Raw genomic sequence first — 13,473 nt, 5'->3', positions numbered from 1 at the left:
GCACGCCCTGAATCCGGCCAGGTATTGTAGAAAATAAGAAATTGTTCTGCTTTCCTCTATCGTCGATTCTCAGTGGACCAAAGAGAGGAACTGTTCATGTCTGGGAACTATTAGAGGAATTATGTTTGTAAATTTAATTAAAGACATCTATCTTGTATGGATTTCCACAAGTATTAAAAAAAAATAATTGCTTGATTATAAACACATTCCTTGCTCAAACAAATTGGGTTATGACCGAAATACCAACAGTCAGGAAATTAATCAAGGTAAAGATCAGTCGTGTCGCCGTCCTCATGGATTTCAAAACGTTCTTCCATTTTTTGTAAGTATTGTTTTAGAAGATTTAAATAATACTTAAATGCTTCTAAACATTCTTTCATTCTATCCTTACAATTCACAGGATTTTTCCTGCTCTCCATAATGGCCACACGACCGAGCTGTTCGTAGCATCTTCAAATCTATCTTGAAAACTGTATCTACAATGACAGAAGAGTTTTGCTGTTTCCTTGGTTCACACACGCCTCTTTCAACACAGTGATTCTACACACATCGTGGAGGCTTTTTGCTATATTCTATTCTCTGTTTTTAAGTGATATTACAGTTGTAACTTTGGTTTTTAACGTCATATATCAAGTGTTCACTTTTTATAACATGTTCCATTCGATCTACACGACCTGAAGATGCCAATCAAAATTGGCGAAAACGTTTGTTTTTAAATCTGTGTAAATGTTATTATAACATATTTTATTGTGTTTTATGTTAAGTATTGACTGAATAGAACTCAGTTTTCAATAATCAAGGTAAGTTACCTACAAGCATATTTTGTAATGTGTAGTTAATTGTAATTAACAGTCTTTATATATCTTATATAAAATACCTGAAAATAAGCGTCACGTCACGTGTAACGTTATCGTATGCTGCTCTTTTTTTTTTTAAATAGAATGCCGATTCTTTTAGATAAAATGTTCTGGTTTTCATATATTTCATCTGGTAACCCTATGCCCATATCTTTCAGTGAAAAAACTCGGAATCGATTTTTTTAATGTCACAAAATTATAGCACAGTCTAGTATATACTCGTACAGTCACGAAGTTTGAGTTGTGAGAGTGCAGGAACAATAGACTGTGTCGGTACTATTTCGCATCGTCTATAATGAGGCGATAATAGCGATCCTAGTGGTGAGCAACTATCTATGGATGCATATTTACTACGTATATAGCTTCGTGACTGTATATACTAGACTGTGATTATAGTCTACGACTTGTGTCGAGAATGATCCCTACAGTGCCATCTATTGTTGACTACCGATACTGCCAACTTCGAAGTTCTGAGACTTTTATGGTTGAACTATTGGCTTTACTGCACATTTTGTTTCAAGTATTGGTAATGCTAGATCACGTGATATAAAATCGGTCAAAATGGTGCTTGAGAGTACTATGATATGGTGAGTTGGGAAATAATTGAATTATTTTTTCCCTTAATATGTAATACTATGTACAGTTTTGAAACATATTCATAAGATGTGGTGGTGTTCTCTGTTATTACATGTTCAGTTATTAATCTGGATTTGGAAATTAATGTTTTAGGTTATGAAATTTTTAGCCATGGCTCGGAAGATGACAAAGCAAAGTTGATCAATTTCTTTCAATAATATTATAAAATATAATTTATAACTTTACGGTTTTCATTATATGATTTATTCTTTCATTTAGTGTGGACAACAGCGATTATATGCGGAATGGAGACTTTCTTCCTACTAGATTACAAGCACAACAGGATGCTGTCAACCTAGTATGCCATTCCAAGACGAGATCAAATCCGGAGAATAATGTTGGTCTCTTAACGTTAGCTAAGTAAGTGTTTTAAAAAAATGTTCGTGTGACGAATAATAACCTGTTGTATTATTAGGCACAGTTAAAAATGCTGAGACACAAGCTTTAAGAGTCGGGCTTTTTTTTCTCATTAGGCCTATACGTCCTAAAATTTAATTTTTTCAGTATTGTTATAGGCTATTTACAATTCAGAATCAGAGACTACTCCATCATTAAGCGAAGATGGGGGTCACCTAGTATTTTACGTTATTTTGAGCACTACGCAATTTAAAGCGGTAGTGATATTTTTTATATCCAAGTGATATTTTTATAGCCTAGGTGTAGGCACAGTTATATAAAATCCTTAGTTTTGAAAATATTTGACCCTAAAATGATTATAGCTCGAAGTTGAGAATGTTCTGGAATGTACTTGATTTTTTCTTGCTATTTTATCTCTAACCTAATGTTTAGGAACTAATGTTGCTTAACTTAGCTCAGTCTTATTATGATTTGTACTGGAATGTGCCTCGGCATTGGCCTACTGATAATTATATGTAACATTAAGGATTAATAATTCTTTTTTCAATTCCTTCAACAGTAGCTTCGGCTGAAAGATCTTTTCAGATTTGAAATTGACAAAAATTTGACAATGTGGCTGGCTTCAAAATTAGTTTAGTTTTTTCTTGTAGGTAATTTACTAGCGTCAATTGCAATAAAACGAAATAATAGATTGGTTATACGAATTGTACAATACATTAAAGGGCATTCATCCATACAGGGGCAGCGGTGAAATGGCACCCAAAAAACCAAACCACACACACACTTCTACACTCTCATTCTTCAATTCTTCTTCGCCTTTCTCCGCACCCCGCTACTTTATTTCTACTATTACTATCTAATTTTATACCCACATTACATAGCCTACATTTTCATTAATACAACTTAACTTACCTTGCTGGAAACAAGACTCGACCGTCCTTTACTTCCATGCTCCACAGTCTTAACCATTAAGCTACACGGACACTTACCAACCAGACGCTTGAAACTTATACAAAAGATGAACCCAATCTCAAAACTCCAACAAAACGTCATATATTACGTCACGCATTACGTCATATCTTAAGAAGAAAGACATTCCTTTCCACTGCTTAACATACAAACCAAAATCCGCTACTGTAGAAACCAAGAAAATCATCGCAAAACAGACAATTCTACATAATAACCTTGACAAGAAACCTTCTAAAACCCTCATGTACCGAAAACTTAACGTCTTCATTTTCCTGCAGTAAATCCAAAATACCACTCACGGTGAGGTTACTTATGTCCGGAGCACTGTAGGAACGTGCTAAAATACCTTGAAAATACCTTGGATTTATAGTATTGATTAGTAGAAATTGATGTGATCACTGGGAGAGCTGTAAGTCCACCCAACCCGCCCTAAATACGTACCTTACTTATATACGAAAATTGTCATGCATGAATGAAGAATACGACCAAATTTCGTTAATGTAACGTAATTTGAAGCAGAAACTGGGGTGCGTTTCAGTGTTGCCAACATAGTAATAATACTATACACCTAATCAAACCTAACCTAACCTCTCACATAATACTACACACCTAATCAAATCTAACCTAACCTCTCATAATACACACCTAATTTAACCTAACCTGTCACCTAATACCGCACACATCTGTAGTAACATTCCTCCTGCTTAGTATCATTTCATTTTCATGTATTGTCATCCATGTTTCTCGTGTCGGGAGCCATCTAGTGGAAGTTAATCGCATTCAGAAAGAAAATATGTCGACTTTCATAATAATTACATTTAGTTTGTTAAGTATGTGTTTTGCGAAATATTAAATGTGTTAATATGATAATTCCATATATAAGTTATATAGCACAATAAGAATTGAAATGTGTTGTGTCTGTGATAAAAGTGTTGAAAATTAGTTTATAGCGTCATATTGGCAGTGATAAAAGTATGCAATATTCATTCAATAGCCGGTGGATACTCTATCTTGTCCAAATCATCCTATAGGTACAAGACATATTCGCACATCATGTAAGACATGGAAAATATCTAATAATATTCCCCACACGAAAATGGCGTCCCATTTCGACTGGCGCATTTCGTAACCTCAATACCATAATATAACCTAGCACATCATTACAATATAGCATGTGAAAACCACTTTATCCACATAAACAAAATGCGTTTATCAATATTAAGTTCCTATTAAATCAGTACAAAACACCTAAATTCCAATTTGCCATATCCCTTGTATGGACATAATTCCACATTAAATTCACTGCCAATTTAATTTGCTTAAAATTATTTCTTTTTCTATTGGATGTTTCCGTCATTTCAGGTCATCCTATTTAGCCTCAATCAGACATCCCTATCTTCCCAACTTCTTTCACTCTCTACTTGTTCCACTCTATTCCTTGTCTTCAAGTTCTCCTTCACTTGATCCAACCATCTCATTCTTGGTCTTCCTAATGGCCTTTCTTTTTCTTTATTCTCATGTCCTGTGTTCTTTTAGGTAAACTCTCAGGGTAAAACTATTGCGTATTGTGACAGCCTCTATTAGCTTTTTTTTTTCTTAAAAACTGGTAATGTTTTTATGGTTTTTCAGAAACTAAAATTACTGAAAAAATGGTGGAAAAAACAGTTTAAATTTCTAAAACCTCATGAAAGAATACAAACTCCAAATTTAAAAAATGGCTAAAAGTGAACAACATCTAAGGAAAAACAACTTATTTTTCACAAAATGTGTAGCACAATTATGTCTGTATACATATCTACCAAAAAACGTAGGTTATATGCTAGACATAAACAAAAGCCTGATGAAACCAAACTCAGCCCATCACTGATCCTCAACCTTACGAAAACCCGCTTATTCTATAATTTCACTGTTTGCTCACACATTTATCTGACAATATGCTGTGTCTGAATAGAAAAAGATCTAAATTGTTCAATATTCAACAATGGCCTCTTTGAAAATCCCAAAACCGCCCACCTTTTATTAATTGCATATTCACAAATCTGACCTTAAATTTGGTGCCCATTGATCAATTGGACATCAAAAAATAGACTCAGAAGAAGCAGAACCAACCATTTGACAAGGTATATTACATTTTACAGCTTCAGTATATTCTATCATAAAACAGATAAAATACAAAAATCAAATAAACATAAAAACAGATTTTTCATTGCTTGACCACCACTTTTTAACAATAGGCTAAATACATGCTCTCAACTAGACATTAACTTCGAAAATGTGAATTTTATATTATATCGGCATTGTCGTGATGGGAACATAATTACCATTCTCGGGTGTCATTCCCTTAACATGCTTAGACTAGGCCTATTGCAGTCTCTTTTTCTCGGTGAGTTCTTGTAAAGATATAACTCCAGTTCTTGCTCTTATCTCTGTAGTCCTGATTCTGTCTCTTCTGGTCTTTCCCTAAGGCTTTGCGTTATCCTCATTTCTGGTGCCTGTAATCTGTTTTTTTCTGTCTTGATTATTACTCAAGATTCATCAGCATAACTTATTACTGGTAAAAAGTATGTTTTATAGATAGAGCTTTCTTTGTTATGTCCTATTTCCAAGTTATATCTTTAATTAATCTGCACAACCTTCCACCGGCCTGAATTATTTGGGTACCTATTCTTCTTTTTGGAGCTGTGTATGATTTTTGGGAACAAGTGCACAATACCGGAGCCAATCAGATTTTCACTTATGCCAGTTATGCATTAACTCAAGTGTCTTACGAGGTTGTGGATTTAAAGGGGTGGGGATAAAAACTCTTTCTTTTTTCTTTTATTTACCTTTTCCTTCTCTATTTCTTTTCATTTCTTACTACTCTCTTCCACCTTCACTGCACTTTATATCAGCACAAATATCTGTATTAATTATACTTACCATATAGGGATCACCAAGAATCGATCCAGAAACCTTCTGTTTAGTAGTCTATCATCATAACCATTATACTGAGTTAGATGTAAGATTATGATTGACATTGTGTGGGTGAACTCACATGTGTGGAGGCTCAGCAATATCCTGTCCAATAACAATTTCACGACCCCTTACATCACTCCTTGGTTATAAGTTACAATTGGCCAAGATAATGCCAAGCATCCACACATGTGATTTTGTGCATGCAGTGTCAATCACAATCATAAATAACTCACACTGTAGGCCACTAGAGTGTTAAAAAATTCGACTTTAGAATTCATTATAAGATATACATTCGATAATGTAAGCCATTTCAACCGATTTCAACTGTTGATAAAAATTTATCGATATGACTTCAATTTGAAATTTACGAACAATATCCATATAAGTTATTATTGTTCTATTACTTCAAAACTTCACATTGACAATTCAACAGTAGAAATGAAGACAGCGAATTAGATATAAGGTGAGTACTAAAATGACATATGTATAATTGTGTATTATTGTTTCGTCTACCTGCAAAGACAGTATCTATTTCATATAGATGCTGTGAGGACATCCCTATGCCATAACCCTTCTATATTATGCCTAAACTATTAAAAACCAACACATTGCTTAAGAAACATAGGTATGAGTATTAGGGTTAACATTGTCTACATGATGTAAGAGTAGTCCAAAAGTAACGGTCAGCGCGTCTGACTGCGAAACCAGGTGGCCCGGGTTCGAATCCCGGTCGGGGCAAGTTACCTGGTTGAGGTTTTTTCCGGGGTTTTCCCTCAACCCAATACGAGCAAATGCTGGGTAACTTTCGGTGCTGGACCCCGGACTCATTTCACCGGCATTATCACCTTCATTTCATTCAGACGCTAAATAACCTAGATGTTGATACAGCGTCGTAAAATAACCCAATAAAAAAAAAATAGTCCAAAAATGGCATATGTGAATAGCTGGCAACTTCACAAAATTACCATATGCCCACTCCAGTATTGTGCAATTAAGCAGACTTTTGTCTTTCAAGCTTTAATATTGCTTCTGGCTGAAAAAAAAAACTGTTTCGAATATACAGGGTGATTCAATGATTATGTTACAAACACTTCTGGATGATAGAGAAAACAATTATGAACAACTTCCAAATAGGAACCTATGTCTGGAAACATTCCGTTAGATAGTTGCAAGCCTAGATATGTTAGTCAGTGCAACTAGTTTGAATCGAACTAAAGGTCAGACGATCTGTTCCTGCAAACATTGGTGATTTCTCATAAACTTGGTATAATCTAGTTGGCATCGTAAATTATATTTTGACTGATTAAACCTTGTAACTTTCCCTCCATTGCCTTTTGCTCTTCCATAAATGAAATGCAGATCAGCAAGTTGAGAGGAAAGTTGCAAGATTTAATCAGTCAAAATACAATTTATGATGTCATCTACCTTATACCATGTTTATGGGAAATCACCAACATTTGCAGTAACGGTTCTCTACAACGAAACTTCAAAAGAATGGCCTTGAGTTCGATTTTAGCAGATTACACTGACTAACATATCTAGGTTTGTAACTACCAAACAGAACATTTCTGAACATAGTTTCCTACCGAAAGTTGTTCATAATTGTCTCCTCTATCATCCCTAAGAGTTTGTAACATAGTCACTGAATCACCCTGTAGTTCTATATGTAACAAATACTAAGTTTAAAAATATAAATAAACATAGGCTTAATTACAGCAAACAGAAAGAGTAGCATAGACCTATAGAGTGGGTTGGAGTAATTTGGGTATAAAAACAGCCTTTTTTTTTAGTTTCGATACACATAGCCTGCTACCATGATACAATTTTCCAGTCAGTTTTTATATGTTAGCACTGTGACCTCGAATGATTCTATTGCATTTTCAGATTTGTTGGCCTCTTCATATAATAATAACAACCCTAAGTTTAACTATACTCAAATTACCCTATGGATAGGGAAATATGGGTATAATGTGTATTATTGAAGTAAAACATGCTTTAAAGTCCTTATAAAATCAAATTATCCCAACCATAGATTGGTGTATGTATCCTAAAACAAAATGTAGAGGGTAGGTAGGCATTTAAAAATTTTAATTAGACTTAACAAGATAAAAAATTTCAGCAGGGACAGAAAACACTTAGGATATTAGTCAATTTGTGTACATGGCATGATCTGAAACAAAAACTAGGTTACTTAGTTACCAATTAACCTAAAATTATACCCTATTACCCCACGTTTTTTAAACTGTAATTTACTAACAAACTATTAATTATATATTACTACAGTTATTAAAAACATGTTCTAAACATGTGTCATGTACACTTGCATGAATTTGGTTATCACAGCTGGTTTCCCAACAATATTGCTTTGAATGTGATGTGTCATTTCATAGACTGATAAATGAAAAACTTTTTTTTATCAGGCAGTACTACTGTGATCAACACAAATTTTTAACACTCCATGATAGGCAATTGTGAGATAGACAATATAAATTAAATTGGCATGTGTTTGAAGATTAAGTAAAGTTTTATCCAATAAATTGTAACTTGTATCCAATTTACCCCAGTATACCCAAATCACTCTGATCCATCCTATTATTTTTTAGTAGCAGTGATGAAGATAGTCATATAAATTCTGTGTACACAGTTTAAATATTTAACTAGTGTTACTCAAAGAGTATGATAAAGGATTAAATGTGTGATATAAATGTAATATAGTTTGAAGTTGCATTTAATATATCTGTTTCAGTGTTGAAGTGCTGGCAACCTTGACATCAGATGTAGGTAGAATTTTGTCCAAGCTTCACCAGGTGCAGCCACAGGGTAATATCAACCTTCTGACTGGAATTCGCATCGCGCATGTAAGTTTTTGCAATGGACAGAAAACAAATTGCTGAAAATGTATGAGATGCATTCATACTTAACTCTTTGTCACTAGATGTGGTACAGTCAGTACTCAAACTTCTATGGATGATGATGATGATGATGATGATAATAATAATAATAATAATAATAATAATAATAATAATAATAATTCATGGTGCTACAGCCCATGAAAGGCCCAGACTGACCAACCAGCTGCTGGCCTCACGTTCACATGCCGAAGCAGAGGTGGATGATTATTCAACCAGAATGGAGGTATTATGTGATTAGCACAATGATTTCCCAAGCTGTTACAGCTGGCTTTCGTTATCGGATTTCGCTACCTATCATAGCTCCCCAAGTACATCACAATGCTTGGTGGACACCGATCCAATACACTGGCCAAAATTTCATGAGAAAATTTCTTCCCTCATGAGGACTCGAACCAGTGCGCGTTCTGTAACATGAGTTCTAGGGAGGATGCCTGGACCACGATGCCACAGCACGGGACTCTAGGGATAATACAATGTTTTTTGTTAAATGACGATGGGTCAGAAACTAATTAATTATTGAATGACAAAACCAGAAACTGTAAGAAATAAAGAATACAGCTGTAAAGTTACTTATGAATTATGACACTCATTCCTTAAACCATTTCAATTTGTAATTAATTACGAAAACTGTTCAAAAGTCGATCTCCTTCATCAATACAAACTCTGTAACAGTATATCATTGCCTGTTGTATACATTCAAAGACTCCAGGTGTGTGCCGTAGAGCATCAACAGTTGCAAGCACCCAAGCGACGAGCTCTTCCTTAGATTCACTTGTAGTTTCGTACACTGGGCTCTTCAAGTGCCCTCACACACGAAAGTCAGGTGGGGTGAGGTCGGGAGAACAAGCAGGCCATCCAATGCGTCCACAGCGGCCAGTCCACCTGACTTTTGTGTGTGGGCGCTCTTGAAGAGCTTGGTGTATGAGACTCCAATTGAATCGAAGGAAGAACTTGTCACTCTGGTGCTTGCAGCTGCTGATACTCTACAATACATGCCTGGAATCTTTGAACGTGTATGACAAGCATGACACGCTGTTGCAGAGTTTGTACTGATGCAGGATGCTGCACTTTTGAACAGTTTTTGTAAATAATTACAAATTGAAATGGTTTTGAGGGATGATGTCATAAGTAACATTACAACTCTATTTTTTATTCTGGTTTTGTCATTCAATATTAATTTCCGACCCATGGTCATTTAACAAACATTTGTTTTGTTCTCTTGTATTACCCATAGAAGTTTGAGTATTGAATTTAGATACACTCTGTATGGAGGAACTTTTTAATACATTCATTCTTAAAGATAGTACCATTACCAAGAACTATTACTATATCATTAAAGTAGTAAAAGTCCTACATTAAAGATTTTTTTTTTTTTATTAATTTGTCGTACAGAATAATATCTGTAATATTGACAATTAATATTTGAGGAGAAAAATTCGCTCCGGCGTTGGGAATCGAACCCAGGTCCTTGGTTCTACGTACCAAGCACTCTGACCACTGAGGTACACTGAATTCAATCCACAGCATCGGATCGAACTCTCCTCCTTCAATGTTTCCCTTTGTGGCCTGACTCCAAGTTAGGCATATATGTTGACGTTTTATGTCCAAGTCAACTGCCATTATACAAGGGGCGCACTCAGCTGAGTGACTTGTTTGGCCGGGATTCCGCAGTTAAGTGCACAGTAATCTGTACAGAAATATGCACTGCTAGCTATGAGAATATTAAAGATTTTTTTTTTTTTTAATTTATTAATTTGTCATACAGAATAATACCTGTAATATTGACAATTAATATTTGAGGAGAAAAATTCGCTCCGGCGCCAGGGATCGAACCCGGGTCCTTGGTTCTACGTATCAAGCACTCTGATCACTGAGCTACGCCAAATTCAATCCACAGCACCAGATCAAACTCTCCTCCTTTAATATTCTCATAGCTAGCAGTGCAATTTTCTGCACAGATCACTGTGCACTTAACTGCGGAATCACAGCCAAACAAGTCACTCAGCTGAGTATAATGGCACTTGACTTGGACGTAAAACATCAACATATATGCCTAACTTGGAGTCAGGCCACAAAGGGAAACATTGAAGAAGGAGAGTTCGATCCGGTGCTGTGGATTGAATTTGGCGTAGCTCAGTGGTCAGAGCGCTTGGTACGTAGAACCAAGGACCCAGGCTCGATCCCCGGCACCGGAGCGAATTTTTCTCCTCAAATATTAATGTCCTACAGTTTATAACCTAGTCAAAATAATAACAAAAATATTTGTCTTATTAAACCTATGAATTCAGACTATGCTATTTACTTTTATGTGAAAATTACATTCAAATGTCATATAATTTCACTCTTTCAAATATTTTGAGAATGTAGCTTTTCCCATTTATTGAAGTAGCTTTCTCTCATGTACTCTGGTGTACATTATTCTAATACCGGTACTTAAGTGTGAATTAATCGCATGTCACAGTTTTTATAGTATAAGTTTGACTTTGAAAAACATATTCAGTCTTTGTGTTTGTTGAATGTGTGATAGTTTAAATTGTTATAACTTCTTTTGTACATTTTTCACAATTATTTGTATTTTTCTGAAGTATTGGCAAATTTCGTATAGTTTCCATGTTAATTTATATCGGTTATACGTCTTTTACACTAATATGATCATATTTTAAACCTTAAGAGATACTAAACGTTATTTATACAGTATATTTAAATCACTTTTGCTCGAAATTAGGTTTGGCATCAAAATGTAAGAATGCGAAAATACACCAAGTGTTCATTGTTAAGATGTGGCCTATTTTGAACAAATTATGGAAGAATTATCACAGTTTGAGGTCATGGGTTTATTTTTTTGGAGCAAGCAGTCCAAAATAACTTACTTTTTTTTTTTTTAATCACGAGTTATTAAATGAAGATCATATGAGAAGACCAACATAAGTCAATGTCTTAACTGGATTGGTGTTTGAAATGTAATGCATCAGTCCGCTTTGACTCTAAACAGCTAAGGTTTTCTACAAATGATCTTACATTCTTCAAGAATGTTTTGTAAATTTGAGTATAGTGAAGTTATATATAAATTTCTTGTGAAAATTTGACTAAATTGACTTAACTCGTTCTCAAATGCTATTTCAGATATTAGGCTATTAAATATAATTTCGGTTATATAAGTTTTTCTCACTTATGCGTTTTTTCTTCAGACTCCATAAGAACATAAATTAGGTTTTACTGCATATAGTTGTAGCTGTAGTTTTTTCCGAGGTTTTCCCCAATTGTAAGGCAAATGTCAGATAGTCTGGCAAATTCTCACCTCCATCTTGTCAAATACCATCTCATTGTCACCAATTCAATCAATGTTAAATAATCTAGTATTTAATACAACATTTAAGACTAAAAAAAATCTTGTATATTTCTGAAGTTGGCAGAATTCATTGTCTCAAATGATAGTGAGGCCAGTAAAAATTTATATTGGAAATCATCTGAATATATGGTTATGATACATGGGCAGGTCATGAATTTCAGTAGTTGTTTCTGATTTAGTTTGAATTTGCATAGCAACCTCACCCTGCTAGCTGGCTTTTTATTTTATTTTTTTTAACATCTGTTATGCTTTTGCTTTATGCCATTCATCTGTAGCTTTTCTTGAAAAGGTAATATGACATGAGCTGCCTAAGCTAATGTCACAGGGGAACCAGAGTACTTAGAAAACAACCCTGTGTTGCTTGGACCACAGGCTTGTCCAACACAAGTTATAAAATCAAAGTAGAATGGAATTTAAATATCAGTCCCTGGCTTAAAAGCCCAGCTTGCACCATGGTGGCCAATTTAGAAAACTCACAGCCCATAATTTGCAGCCAAACTTCTTTTGTTACTTTCTCATTAGAGAAAGTATTGTGCTGCTACAAAATCCCCTATGCCAGAAAAGTTGTTGTTTTCTAATGCCAGGCATTTGACAATAAAGTCATTTGACCTCTTGCACTCCAATATTTTTCAAAGATATTGTCATGGTTAGCCACTGAAGCACAGATTTTGAGGTGTTCCAAATCCATTTCTGGATTTGAATTGCACAACGGGCAGTTAGGGGACTCATATGTTCCAATTCAATGCAGGTGCTTGGCCAAACAGTCATGGTCTGTTGCCAATCTAAATGCAGCTACAGACGATTTGGTAAGTCGGGAATTAACTGTGGATTATGATATATATGGCTTTGGACATACCATCTCTTCTTCTGTGTTGAAGTAATTTTTTTTTAAACTGTTGAATTTTGTTCATAATCAGTGTGTAGAAGTCAATTTAGCCAGGAATGATACACATAAAATATAATAATTTTAATAAGCGAAATTGTTCCTAACTTTTTTCTTCCCCCTTTGCATAAAGTGAGAGGAAAGAAATGACCAGTCCAATATGTTCTCACACTCATATGTTTCAGATATTATTTCTATTTTGCGTTGTGCTACAAGTTACAACAGACCTACATTAGTTTGCAATGTCCTAATGATCTAATCTGTCCATTTAAATGCAACATTTTTAAAATAAACGAAATTTCACACTACTACTGATCTATATTCTATACCAGTCATTTTCATCCGTGCCGCAAATGATCTGCTGGTGTGCTGCGAAAAACTGAAAACAATAAAGGTTGTCGTAGCAAAAAGATGGAAAAATACAAGTTAAAAGAATAGTAAAAAAAAGTTGAGTCCACATTTCACCAAATACTGTACATTAAGTGCAATTATGCGAGCGGCAAGAAGAGAATGACTGACACGCAGCTAGGATTGCTGGATTAGTAAGTTAGAATA

At 34.8% G+C, this 13,473-nt stretch overlaps 1 protein-coding gene across 2 annotated transcripts in view; it reads left to right on the top strand.

Moving 5' to 3' along the window:
* Positions 1–1,334: 1,334 nt before the first annotated feature.
* The window catches only part of Rpn10 (regulatory particle non-ATPase 10), a 56,626-nt gene continuing 44,487 nt past the window's right edge, over positions 1,335–13,473 (top strand). Inside the window, exons 1-3 of one of the 2 annotated variants that reach the window (XM_069833844.1) lie at positions 1,335–1,444; positions 1,713–1,853; positions 8,521–8,632. In XM_069833844.1, the coding sequence (XP_069689945.1) occupies positions 1,419–1,444; positions 1,713–1,853; positions 8,521–8,632 (279 nt within the window). In that variant the 5' untranslated portion in view covers positions 1,335–1,418. The remainder of the gene's footprint in view (positions 1,445–1,712; positions 1,854–8,520; positions 8,633–13,473) is intronic. The other variant, XM_069833843.1, reaches the window with a different exon arrangement.

Source organism: Periplaneta americana, chromosome 8, assembly GCF_040183065.1.
Source record: "Periplaneta americana isolate PAMFEO1 chromosome 8, P.americana_PAMFEO1_priV1, whole genome shotgun sequence".
NCBI lineage: Eukaryota > Metazoa > Arthropoda > Insecta > Blattodea > Blattidae > Periplaneta > Periplaneta americana.
This window is presented reverse-complemented; position numbering and strand designations above follow the sequence as displayed.